We start from the raw sequence: 14,184 nt of genomic DNA on the forward strand, positions 1-14,184 counted from the left end.
TACAGACCCACTTTCAAGGATTCTTCACAACTTGTGTTCTCATTATTAGTTTTTATTTGCACAGTTTGTTTTTTGCTCATTGCTTGTCAATCTTTATCTGTTTATAAAACATAGAACATGGAATAGTACAGCACATTACAGGACTTTCGGCCCACAATGTTGTGCCAACCTTCAAACCCTGCCTCCCATATAACCCTCCATCTTAAATTCCTCCATATACCTGTCTAGTAGTCTCTTAAACTTCACTAGTGTATCTGCCTCCACCACTGACTCAGGCAGTGCATTCCACGCACCAACCACTCTCTGAGTGAAAAACCTTCCTCTAATATCCCCCTTGAACTTCCCACCCCTTACCTTAAAGCCATGTCCTCTTGTACTGAGCAGTGGTGCCCTGGGGAAGAGGCGCTGGCTGTCCACTCTACCTATTCCTCTTAATATCTTGTACACCTCTATCATGTCTCCTTTCATCCTCCTTCTCTCCAAAGAGTAAAGCCCTAGCTCCCTTAATCTCTGATCATAATCCATACTCTCTAAACCAGGCAGCATCCTGATAAATCTCCTCTGTACCCTTTCCAATGCTTCCACATCCTTCCTATAGTGAGGCGACCAGAACTGGACACAGTACTCTAAGTGTGGCCTAATTAGAGTTTTATAGAGCTGCATCATTACATCACGACTCTTAAACTCTATCCCTCGACTTATGAAAGCTAACACCCCATAAGCTTTCTTAACTACCCTATCTACCTGTGAGGTAACTTTCAGGGATCTGTGGACATGTACCCCCAGATCCCTCTGCTCCTCCACACTACCAAGTATCCTGCTATTTACTGTGTACTCTGCCATGAAGTTTGTCCTTCCAAAGTGTACCACCTCACACTTCTCCGGGTTGAACTCCATCTGCCACTTCTCAGCCCACTTCTGCATCCTATCAATGTCTCTCTGCAATCTTCGACAATCCTCTACACTATCTACAACACCACCAACCTTTGTGTTGTCTGCAAACTTGCTAACCCACCCTTCTACCCCCACATCCAGGTCGTTGATAAAAATCACAAAAAGTAGAGGTCCCAGAACAGATCCTTGTGGGACACCACTAGTCACAAACCTCTGATCTGAATGTACTCCCTCCACCACGACCCTCTGCCTTCTGCAGGCAAGCCAATTCTGAATCCACCTGGCCAAACTTCCATGGATCCCATGCCTTCGGACTTTCTGAATAAGCCTACCATGTGGAACCTTGTCAAATGCCTTACTAAAATCCATGTAGATCACATCCATTGCACTATCCGCATCTATTTGCCTGGTCACCTCCTCAAAGTACTCTATCAGGCTTGTTAGGCACGATCTGCCCTTCACAAAGCCATGCTGACTGTCCCTGATCAGACCATGATTCTCTAAATGTCCATAGATCCTATCTCTAAGAATCTTTTTGAACAGCTTTCCCACCACAGACATAAGGCTCACTGGTCTATAATTACCTGGACTATCCCTACTACCTTTTTTGAGCAAGTGGACAACATTCGCCTCCCTCCAATCCTCTGGTACCATTCCCGTGGACAACGAGGACATAAAGATCCTAGCCAGAAGCTCAGCAATCTGTTCCCTTGCCTTGTGGAGCAGCCTGGGGAATATTTCGTCAGGCCTCGGGGACTTATCCGTCTTAATGTATTTTAACAACTCCAACACCTCCTCTCCCTTAATATTAACATGCTCCAGAACATCAACCTCACTCATATTGTCCTCACCGTCATCAAGTTCCCTCTCACTGGTGAATACCAAAGAGAAGTATTCATTGAGGACCTTGCTCACTTCCACAGCCTCCAGGCACATCTTCCCACTTTTGTCTCTATTCGGTCCTACCGTCACTCCTGTCATCCTTTTGTTCTTCACTTAATTGAAGACTGCCTTGGGGTTTTCCTTTACCCTACTCGCCAAGGCCTTCTCATGCCCCCTTCTTGCTCTTCTCAGCCCCTTCTTAAGCTCCTTTCTTGCTACCCTATATTCCTCAATAGACCCATCTGATCCTTGCTTCCAAAACCTCATGTATGCTGCCTTCTTCCATCTGACTAGATTTTCCACTTCACTTGTCACCCATGGTTCCTTCACCCTACCATTCTTTATCTTCCTCACCAGGACAAATTTATCCCTAACATCCTGCAAGATATCCATAAACGTCGACCATATGTCCATAGTACATTTCCCTACAAAAAACATCATCCCAATTATGTATAGTTTCTTTTTGCAAATTCTATTGTATTGCTTTTCTTCCTGTAAATACCTGCAAGAAAAATTAATCTCAAGGTAGTATATGGTAGCATAAGTGTACTTTGAACTTTGGAATATTTCTTTAAAATAGTTCTTTTTCTGCAGAGAAATGAAACTGCTTTTTCTTAAAATGTTGATTGACCAACATTATCCACTTTATAATAACTGTGTGACTTTGCTTAACTTTATTATTCATCTATTTAAAACTTTGTGGCACACTAGCTGAAATTTTGATGCCCTGCTCTCAAGGTGCTTCACATCTAGTGCTGCATCAGTTACTTAACAACTCATGTGATACAGTAATTGATTACATTAAGGGCTGTGCATATTGGTGATGAGGAAAATAAGAATGCAAACATTCTGGAAAAGATAGAATTACTTGAAATTAAGTTAACAATAATGGATTGTGTAGTATCCTGATCAGTAGGGCTGGTTATGCTTTGCATCTCTCCCCTTGGGTTTACATCAGCCATACTGGGCAATCTAGTCTAATCAGGACAACCAACTTCCATTTAAAAAGGGAAATGTTTTGTGTTACTTGATCTACTACTAGAGTTTTCATTAATTTAGAAATTAAATGTGTGATTCTTGGAGCCGTTTGGAAACAGTGAATAGATTTTCTGATCGTTTGAGATGTCCACCAGGGCTAACCAAATTGCATAGCCTGAGATAAATTGTCACACTCAGCTTAATCTGATCTGCAGAACATCCAGTCCAGTCTGGCCTTGAGGCTTTTGTTGTTATACAGTTCCTCTAGGTTGGAGCATTTGAAAGACTTGTACGTGAAGCCGAGGTTTGACCGATTGATGCTCTAAGCCGAATTGGAAAGGTGGAGTATGGGCAAAATTGAGACGGTGGGTCCTGGGCCTAACAGCACATAGGAATGTCGGGGTCTGGGTCCAAGAATGAGGAATGGAATGTGGTTTGGCCAATTTAAGTGCTGGGCCAGTTTGAAAATGTCAGGGTATTGGGGCCAAAGGTGAGGGACGGGTCCGTATTCAGCTTGCAGCACCACAAGGTTTATTTGTCTCTGTGCTGAACTATGGCAATGGCCTACAACTAACAGGCTCCTGGATTAGCTCCAGTGATGAAATAACTTCGTGGCTGTTGTTGCACTTTTCTGTATTTCGGTCCTGAATGTTACTTGTTTGCTTCTATTGTTTGCACGATTTGTGTTTTTATTTTTCAGGGTGTTTGATGGTAGCTGTCTTATAAATGGGTTTTATTGGGTATCTTTGTTTTGTGGCTGCCTGTAAGTAGACAAATCTCAAGACTGTATATTGTACACGTATACTTTGTACTCTGATGTTGAGGCCTGATCTGTTACGGGGCAGCTCTATGTGCAAACATTAATAAACATACAAGAATATGGATGGCATTTCTAATTGGAAAGTACAGACAGAAATCCAAGAATTGAAATGATTGCTTGCATTTGGAGATCTGTGGGATCTTTTTGGCTAAAAGCCTACCTTGCATGTTTATCTCATAATTATTGTGTCAATACACCTATTATAATTTGTTACTTCTCAATTTTGCATTCAGTGAGACTCGTCTTCTAGAGATCATCGAGATGCTCTGTGAAAGCATGAATTTTGATTGTAATCAGATGGTGGAGCAAAGTGAAGAGCACATTGAAAATTGGTGGTTCACAAAGTAAGTGCTTTAGTTTATCTTCCTGCCCTCTGCAGTGTCCTTTTCTATCTTTTATCTTGATGTTGAGTAATGTAGTGCAACAATTTTTAAACATCTGGAATGAGCTCTTGCTCTCAATGTACTTATCAATAAGATAATCACTCTTAATATTTCAAAAAAAAAAGCAGGAAGGTAGAGAATTGAGAAGCTTTTAAAAACCAACAAAAGTCAACTTAAAAAGTCATTAAAAACAGAAAATATGAAAGGAAGCTAGCTTATAATATTTGAGGATAAAAGTTTTTTTTAAGATGTATAGAGTAACAGACAAAAGTGGATAATGGACTTGGGAAGCTGAAGGGTCTGAAGATAGATAAGTCAGATGGACTACATCACAGGGTTCTGAAACAGTTAACTGAAGAGATTGTGGAAGCATTAGTAATGGTTTTCAAGAATCACTAGATTCTGGAATGGTTCCAGAAGACTGGAAACTTGCAGAAGTCACTCCACCCTTTAAGAAGGCAGGGACACAGAAGGAAGGAAATTATAGGTGCTTTGTTTTGTAACTTCAAAACTAAGTGAAAGAAAAAAAAAACATGAGCTGGGAAGTGTGTGTCTACTCTATTTTTACTTCCGTGAGGTGCATAGTGGTGTAATTGCTATTCAAACTTTAATTATAATTTGTAATCAATAATGTGAAACACAAAGAATGCTTAATATATTTAGTGCTACTCAAATATTACTGAAATGTTGAATGCACAACACTCCATGCTTAGTTGTACACTGTCACTTGATATAGAATGCTTTCTGTATACACGGTATAATATATAATACAACTATTATATAGACATAAACAGCATAGTACATTTTAAATGATCCAATATGGGCTTTAAGATTTAGTCGCTGTGGAGGATTTCGTACTCTTGTGGGTTAACATCTTTCCTGAGAAGGCAGGTCACTCTGCTTGGCAGGTGGGACCTGTGGATATGATTCAATCTCAGGTTCCAGGACCTCATCTGTGGTGGTTGTAGGAGTTGACTCTGGGACTGCAGGAAGTGGTTCTGACAGCTCTAGACACCTTTCTTGTCCAACAATTGACTCTGCTCTCCTCAACTGATTGATAGATTGTCTCCAGATGACATCAGATGCAATCTCCACTGTTATGGAGAGGGGTCCAGTTCTACCATTAATTTTAACAAGACCCTCTTTTAATCACCTCTAGTCCCTTACCAGGACTGCTTATCCAGGAGTGAAACATCAAAGCTCCTGGTTTGATTAGCCCTCAGTTTGTTTCAGTTGTTTGTCCTGCATACTCCTTCTAAGGTCGAGTTTGAGGAGATCCAGGCCTGAGTGCAAGGAATGTCAAGGAACAGCAGAGCTGGTGAGTTGTTGGTTGTGGAGTGTGCTGCATTATGATATGGTGAGCTCCTACAGTGAGCAATGTTTGCAGAACACACCACACTAGCACTGAATCAGGAACTTTGTTTCTATTTTCTATTTTCATTGTATTCTGTGTTGCACGTTTACTTTGTTTATTATGATCGTTAGTCATGAGGTTGGGTGTGGTAAAAGTGAAGGGAGTAAGTTACATATGTTTTATTCTGGGCAGCTTGAGCTGGGGATTGTTGATGTCATATCTTTTGTTTAAGTAACCTTAAGTTTGTGTAATTTCATTTAAAATCACCCAACTCTACTAACTTCACTTAAGTTTGCTTAAGTACATTTAGCATCACTAGTTATAGTTTTGTAAGTTTCATCTCTTCAAAGTTATATGTTTTGCTAGTTGCTAATAAAGCATCAAATACATTTCTTCAACTTTGTGGAGTATTATTATTGGATTGATTGGAGAGTGTGTCATACAAAGATATCTACCCCGTGGGATCATCAGTGGTGGCGCTGGTTTGTTGGAGTTGCTGCTACATTTTGTCAACAAAAGATTTCATCAGTTATACCAAATGGACATCAGCATTCAGACGTGTTGGTGAAATTAGAAACACCGCAGCCAGAAGCAGCTTGTGGCAAGTAACGTCCTTTTACTGAATCGTGTGTTTGGGGTTGGAGTACAGCTCGGAATGGTTATCACTGGTCGAAACCTCTATAGTCTGGTGTTTGCCTAAGTGTTTGGTGCTTGGTTCTGATGAACTGCTTTAATATCTTGATTGCCAACTTCTGAATTGAATGCTGTTGTTTTGTCTGGTTCATGCACTTAGGAAAACAATATGAGTGAAGCTGGAAACAGTGACCTTGAAATCAGGACTAAAGGAGAAATTAAACTTGCTGGGAAAGCATTGGCAAGTAAAATTGACAGTGTTCGAAAGGAATATAGAAAAATTGTTTAGAAGATTAATGATTTAATATTGATAATTAGGAGAAAAGCAAAATTTCTGCAGGTGCAGCTTCATTTGGATGATTTGAAAAATCTTTGTAGTAGTTGCGAGGCAACATAATGTGTTGTCTTCAATGCCTATCTCAGCAAGATTTGCAAAGCTTTCAGTTTGTATATATTCAGACTCCTCTTGACACAATCACAGCTGTGGCTGAACAATGGCTGAAACAAACATGTGATGTTGAAGGTCAAGTTGCTGGAGCAATTGAAAATATTTATCGAGCCACAGAGCAAACCCTGCCAATGTATAAAGCTGATTATTTTCAGGATGACGTATATCCTGAAGACAATGCATCTAATGTGCACTCAGCATCCGTGTGTCTGATTATTAGGCACATATTGGAACAGAAGCTGATTTAGCTGAGTTATGCACAAGGCAACAGATACTGAGGGATAAACATGCTTTGGAAGACCAAGAGAAACACATGGAAGAACAGCTTTGGAGGAAACACAGAAACTTTGGAGAGGAAAGCAGCAGATACAAGGAAAGTTTGAACAGCTTAAATTGGGAGGAAAAGATTACAGCCAAGACAGCTAAAGTGCTGAAGTCTTCAAGTGCTGTGGGTGCTAAGGGTGCTCCAGCAAGACAGTTCTATGGTATGAGTTCCTATGTTGACATGACGTAGAGGAAATCCAACATACTCGATGTCAATCTGGGTACCCTTGTTTCTCAAATAGCTGAGCCATGATTTTGGACTGCAAGTTCAATGTGTTCACTCTTAGCCTGCACTAAGGAGGCACTTTGAACCTGTGCCATATTCAATAGCACAAGGTGCTTCTAAGGACATCAAATTACAGTATGGTGATACTCGTGTTTTAAATTGTGCATTGGAAGCCCTAAGGACACGGAATAAAAAAGGAGCCTACACGGAAAAGGCTCTTTTTTGACCGCATATCAAATCAGAAGACGTGAAAGATCTTCAAGTCTTTTTCTTAGAATCTGTTGTAATATCAAGGAGGAAGTGCAGGACATGTGTGAGCTGGACATGCCTGCTAATATAATTGTAGTAAAGAAATTGACCTATATACTTGGGGATAAATGGAAAGTGTTATATTTGAATAATTTCATTCTGAAGCTAAAGGAAGCAGCTTTGCCACTACTGTGGCAACTGTAAAGTACAGCTAAAACCTGGAACTAATGGAAGGGAAATGGTCTTATTACAAGAATCACCCTTGTAATAATAATCAAGGAGGCACAAAGAGGATCTGTATTTACCGACAGGTACCTTTATTGTCTCAACTCCTGACGTTCCATGAACAGTGAAAGAACAGAAAATCTAATACCAGTTAAGAAAGGAGTTTCTGCTGCTGGCCACATGTTCTTCGTAGTCCCATTTCGAATCTACACATGTCTGAGGCTTCTCACATCCACGATAGTTGGTCACCTACAGATTTACTTTCGCCAGCACACGTGAAGTGTCTGCTTTTATATTTATTCCTTACCAATTCAAATATTGCATTCCAGTGTCATTGGCTGTAGGTTGTGTGTCTGATCTTTAGTACCTTTTTATTGGCTCTGCTCCAGGCCAGCATCCACTTATAGCCCTCTTTCCAGCAAGTGACAATCGGTAATTTATAGCTGTTCTCGATCAGCAACCAGCTGGAATCACGCAGAACAAATACAGACCCCAGCAGTCAAAAACCTGCATGTTATATCCAATCAAAGAACAGCTCACAAGTAACTTCTTGTTTGGAAATGATCTCTAGTCCAGCAGATTACCTGAAACATTGCATCTTTAAAGCATTGATCAATCCAAACAATGTAAACTCACAAAATGAAGAACAGAGTGTCTTTGTAAAATGGCAGCCACCATCCAAAAGCACACAGCAAGAGCAAAGACAGTTGGTCTGTCTGCTTTCACTGTCCTTGATTCATTCTAATTCACTGATTTGTATACTGTAGTTCTTTCTGACCAATAGTCTTGTCAGCCTGACCCTTGTCAGAATTTCTCTTCTGCCACTGTGAACATATTTGGATTCATGCTTTCAGCTGGAGAAAAAAAATCTTCATAATGAGAAGATTGCTCTCCTAAAAGAAAATAGTATCTGCTTTGGTTGTTTGTTTACGGGACACATCAGTGAGGATTATAGGAAGCACTTTTAATGCAAGGTGCATAGTTGCAAGCATCCCAGCATTCTTTATATTCACTCTGGTGAAAAGGATGTAGATTTGAAACAAGACATGAAAAAAAATCTAACACAGCAGTGAGGAATGCCCTGGTAACTAATGGCCTTACAGGGGCTAGTGATCATGACTGTAAACTTTCTTTAATTCTAGTTCAGGTGGAGTCTAGAAAGGGTAAAAAAGACAGTGGTTACTTTTGCTATCCTAGATCAAGGAAGTAATGTAGTGTTCTGTACCGTGAGCCTCATGAACAAACCCAACCAGACAGGAAGAAGAACACCAATTCTCTTACACACTATGGGTCAGGAGATGGTTGTGAGTAGCTATGTAGTTTCAAGATTGGAAATGGCTGGCTTAGATAGTGTAAACTACTGTGAATTGCCTAATATGTATGTGTAGGAAAGTATGTCTGTCCACAAAGGGAGCATTCATTGTCAGGGAATGGTCTCGCCTGAAGCTTATTCATTTGCCAGCAATTGAGCTGCTGATAGACATGAATGTGCCTGAAGTTTTGGAGTCTTTGCAAGTGATTAGCAATATTAATGATGGACACTATGCAATCAGAACATTGCTGAGTTGGACTGTTAATGGACCATCTAAAAGAGACCATGGTGGTGGAAGAGACTATGCTCGGTCCAAGCTAACAATTAACAGGATTTCAGATTTGAGCTTGGGTGAGCTTTGGCGGCAGCAATTCAAAACAGATTTCCTTGAATGTAGTCGAGAGGAACAACCTGGTTTGTCAAGAGAAGACCACAAGTTCTGCAAAACTGATCGAACGTCACTACCAGATTAGATTATCTTTGAGAAAGATGGATGTTAATATGCCTAATAACAGGAAGATTACTGAGCAGTGACTTCTGAATCTATGGCTGAGATTCAAGACAGATTTGTCATTTCATATTGACTGTACAACTTCCATGAAAGACGTCATCTCCTACCAAAGTTATGCTGGAAGAGCGGATCTGGAACACAGTGATGGGAAAGTCTGTTATTTTCAACATCATGGTGTTTATTACCCCAGATAAGGGAAACTTCATGTTGTGTTTGACTGTGGAGCATCCGTTCAGGGAATATCACTTGATGCTCAGTTGTTACAGGGACCTGATCTTACTAGTTCTTTAATTGGAGTCATAACCAGATTCAGAACAGTACCAGTCCAGTGGTGATTATGGCAGATATTGAATCTGTTTCACCAGGTTAAGGTGCCTGTAGAAGCTGCAGACTTACTCGTGTTTCTCTGGTGGCCTGATGATGACCTCAGCCACAGCTAACATATGGTGAGCTTTAGAATGGTGTTACATCTTTTTGGAGCAATTTATCACTCGGTTGTGCCCATTTCATCCTTGGGAAGTGCACAGAAGATAACTAAGAGCAGTTCAGCTGCAAGACAGTGGATACCGTTTTGCATTGCTGATATGTTGACTACTGTCTAGTACTAGAGTTCTCTGAGGAAGAAGGGTGCCTCTGTATCATGATCTTGTATCCATTTGTGCTAAAAATTGTTTTCAGCTCACAAAGTGGATAAGCAGCAGACATTGTGTGCTATCTGTTTTACCAGAAGAACAATGAAGGATTTGGATTTGGATCAAGATATTCCTTTAGTGGAGAGAGTACTAGTTGGGAATGGTGTGTTCAGCCTAATGCTTTCAAGTTTAAGATCACGGACCAGGATAGACTGCTTTACCAGAAGGGGATCCTCTCCACAGTTAGTTACATCTACGATGCTTTAGGAATCTTGAGTCCAGTGGTGTTATCTGATAAGAAGATCCTACAAGACAGGGCTTGGTTGGGATGATGCAATTTCAACATCATTCTCATGAGCGGACAAGTTGGTTGGAAGAACTTGGCCAGCTGGAAGACTTCAAGGTAGCTAGATGTTTGAAACCTTTGGATTTTAGAGAAGTTACTGTTGCATAGTTACATCATTTTACTGATGCGAGTGAAGGTGGCTATGGAGTAGTGATTTTAATTATTACACAGTGCTTTTATTATGGGGAAAATTTAGTGTAGGTCCATTAAAGTTGGTTTGCCTCCCTCATTTGGACCTCATTGCTACTATGATGGTAAGCTGCATGGAGATTGAAGAGGAGTTGGAAGCATTAACATCCATTCATCCATTGCTTCTGAAGACCTCACCATCCCTACCACCAGGAGAATTCCATAAGGAGAGCTTTCTGCATTGTCGCAGTCTCCATCCTCATCATTTGCACCTGTCTCTGAGGTTCCCTTCCTCTTAGGGAGACTCTTTTGTATAAATATCCCCGTGGGTATAGGGCAAAAGCTCCAGCTGACAAGGGGCCAGAAACATCGCAGAAGTGCAATATGTATGAGTACTGCTGCGATGATGATGGTGTAATGTAGTAGTATACCGCTCCATCCGGCAAAGATGCCACTGAAGGGCCACCATCCCCCTTTTGAACTAAAGCCATGTAGGTCGGCCCTGATTTTTCCAGATTTTATTTACCTCCTTTTGAACGTGAATGGAGAGAGAGATAATGTTCTGTGATTCATCTGGGATGTAGGTACAGCACTCCTGTCCTATAAATGGCACATGCACCTCATTTTTCAGCCAGAACAAAATGGAGTCTACAAAACGGTCTGTCATAGGCCATCATTTCAGTGGTAATGGTCCTCACCTGATCCCGGATGCCATCCATGGCCTTAGTGATACTATTGGCCATCTCTTCTGAAACTGCGGCTAGTTGATGATTTCCCCTGAATTGCGAGCTGCCCCCTAGAAGGGGAAAGCTGTCATCCAGAAGCACTCTGGTTGTGAGAGTCCTCACTTCTGCCATAGGAGAGAAGGGTTCTGGTCCAGGGTTTTTAGCGTTCACCTATGGGGTACAAGGTAAGCCAGGAACAGCCAATTTCTGCTCTCTTGTTGGGTGTCCCATTGACTAGCTGTCTCTCCTGGGAGCCACAAGTAGGTCCTATAACCACAAACCCACTGAGTTCCGTTCAGGGGGCATGGTAGTTTAGCCATTGTATAAATGGCTCAAGTGCTGTTGTCCAGAAAGTAAGTCCCCTTACCTTCAAAATTACAGTAGCAGATAGTATTGGCTAGTTGGTCAGATCTGGCAATGGTGGAGGGCCATGAGGTCTGACCTCCCCATCAAATGGCCTTTTCCAGGGGACGAATGCAGTGGCACCCACAGTCTCCAAACGCATCACTAGTGCAATTTTGGGCCTCGCAGTCTGAGTGTCATTAGAAAAGGCCCACACTGACTGTTGTTCACTACTGTTTGGCTGAATGACTAATAGGGGAACCCCTGTCTTCCCATGGGGAGAAATCACTGCATATACCCAGCAGGCAAATGAGTTGGTTTTCCCAGCAAAACTATAGCAAAGCAACAGGAAGTGTTTGGCTTGGTTGCAACAATACAAGTGCTTAAAATTACAAGTATAGACAGTAATAGCTTAGTCATGAATGCACACGTTTGACGTGACCTAGATCTGTCCATTTTGGAAGTCCTTGTAGTTTGCTGTCGGAGTGGTCAGTAACACTTGGTAGGGTCCTTTCCAGTGAGGCTCAAGCTTCATTTTAAGATGGTTCTTTACGAGAACAAAGTCTCCTGGGCAAACTCGATGTTCATTTTCCAGTTCCTCTCCTTCCCAGTGGGTCTCCTTCCCTGCGAATGCAAGACCTGGAGAGATTTGATTAGTGCCAGGATATACCCTACAATTTAATTTGACATTTGATTCAGGTACATCTCAGGTAATTTTGGGATCAACAAGGCAGCCTTCCAGGGGATTATTAACAGTCTGCCATATACTATTTCGGCTCCTGACAGACCATGTTTGGTCTGATAATGAGTTCTCACCTGGGACATGACTATTGGTAGCAGTTGAGCCAATTTTGACCGGTTTCTTGTCCCAGTTTAGCCAATTTGTTTTTCAGCGTCCTGTTAGCCTTTTCAGTCAGGCTGACAGCCTGCAGTCTGTTTAATACCCAGAGCCTGGCATAGTTGGGTATTGATCTCGCCCACAAAATGAGGGCCGTTGTCAGATACAGCTTGCTCCAGTACCTCAAATCTGGCTATGATTTCTTTCAACAAAATATGTACCAAGATATCGGCTTTGTTAACTGTGGTGGGATATGCTTCAATCCATTTACTAAAACATCAAGAATCACACGACAGTATTTATAACAGTGCACGCATGGTAATTCAATACAATTGAGAAAATTGAGTTGTCCTTGGCAGAAAAAGTATCTTCGCAACTGGATATATCCCTTTGGGCAAGGGGTACCTTTTCGTGGATTATGTTCTTGGCCTATCAGACATTATCTGGCAACATTCTCTGCTACTTTCTTTAGGTCTAGGCTCCACCCCATAGTTCCAAACATTGCCTTACCATTCCCTCCTTGCCAAGGTGAGCATTGGTATGTACAAAATCTACAATAGAGCCTAGTATAGTTTCAGGTACGCAGACCTGACAGGTAGGAGTAAGCCAGAGTAAAAACATCCAGCCGATTCCCAGGTGGCATTCTCTTTTTCAAAGGCATCTCTGTCTAAAACACACATCCTCAATTCCAGGTATACCCTTTGATTTGGATACAGGGGATTCAGTTTTTTCCTGGCAATTTGTCATTTGGGGACCAATCAGTGGTCTGTTAAGGGCAGCTTGTTTAGCAGCTGAGTCAACTCTGTCTATCTCAGTAGTACCTTTAGTGTGTGCAGAACATTTAACAATGGCCAATTGTGAAGGAAGACAGCGGACAAAAGGTTGTCGATGTAAATTTTATTAGTGATGGGTCTACCAGAGGAGGTGACATAACCCCTAGCTTTCCAAAGTTGGCCGAAGTCATGAGCGACTCCAAAGGCTTATCCGGAGCCTGTAAAAATATTGGCCAGTTTCTCAGCGGCTAAGATGGCGAGTGCAAAGAGTTCAGCTTGCTGCGCTAAATGAGGAGGAAGAAAGGAAATGAACTCCATGGTTTCTATGTCAGAAACAACTGCATAGCCTGCACAGTGCTAGCCTTGGTTGTCTATAAAGGAGCTTCCATCAACATAGAAGACTAAGTCCAGGTTAGCGAGGGGAATGTCAGACACGTCAGGTCGGACTTCTGTCAATTGGTGATTTATTGTTGCACCATCATGGGGCAGTGAATCTAGACATTCAGATGGGTATTCTAAAAAGATGGCTGGATTCATGGTAGAACGGGGAAATTGGAGAAGGGGGTTCTGTAGGAGGACCTCCTATTTAGTGCAGTGAGTCTGCGTAAGGCCCTGAGTTTGCTGTATGTTCATCAGGGCGACTATGTCATGAAAGATGAGTATGTCCACTGGCTGGTGCAAGTCAATGCTACTCATGGCCAGAACCATATCATGTACTGCAGGGAGAATTTGAGTGCAGGGATGTAAACAGAGTTTCTTGGAAAAGTAGGCGACAGGTTATTGTCAATCCCTGTGGCTCTGGGGAAAGGACAGCAGTGGCACATCCGGTCCTTGATTGTCACAGAGTGCAAAACGGCAATCAATAAAGGTGCTGACCTAAGGAGGGGTGCGATATCAGGGCTTGTTTGAGGTAAGCAAAATCCTGTTGGGCCTGCTCTGAGAGTTGAAAGGGAGTCTTGCATTTGGGTGAGGAATAAGGGGTGATGAATTTGGTGTGCAGGGCAACATCGGTAATCCAAATGGGGCAGAAATTGACAAGGCCCAGGAATTTATGCACGTGAGTTGGCATAGTGTATTAACAATAGGGGTTAATTAGCATAGGTCGAGGGCTGAATCTAGTACCTTCTGGTCTATTAACATCTGTACTACATTGCTGCCAC

At 41.8% G+C, this 14,184-nt stretch overlaps 1 protein-coding gene across 2 annotated transcripts in view; it reads left to right on the plus strand.

Annotated features, from left to right (window-relative positions):
• The window catches only part of LOC132378058 (protein disulfide isomerase Creld1), a 52,297-nt gene that overhangs the window by 8,521 nt on the left and 29,592 nt on the right, over positions 1-14,184 (plus strand). For both annotated transcript variants that reach the window (XM_059944723.1, XM_059944722.1), the window contains exon 4: positions 3,808-3,918. In XM_059944723.1, the coding sequence (XP_059800706.1) occupies positions 3,808-3,918 (111 nt within the window). The remainder of the gene's footprint in view (positions 1-3,807; positions 3,919-14,184) is intronic.

The sequence above is a fragment of the Hypanus sabinus genome, chromosome 19, assembly GCF_030144855.1.
Source record: "Hypanus sabinus isolate sHypSab1 chromosome 19, sHypSab1.hap1, whole genome shotgun sequence".
NCBI classification, from domain to species: domain Eukaryota; kingdom Metazoa; phylum Chordata; class Chondrichthyes; order Myliobatiformes; family Dasyatidae; genus Hypanus; species Hypanus sabinus.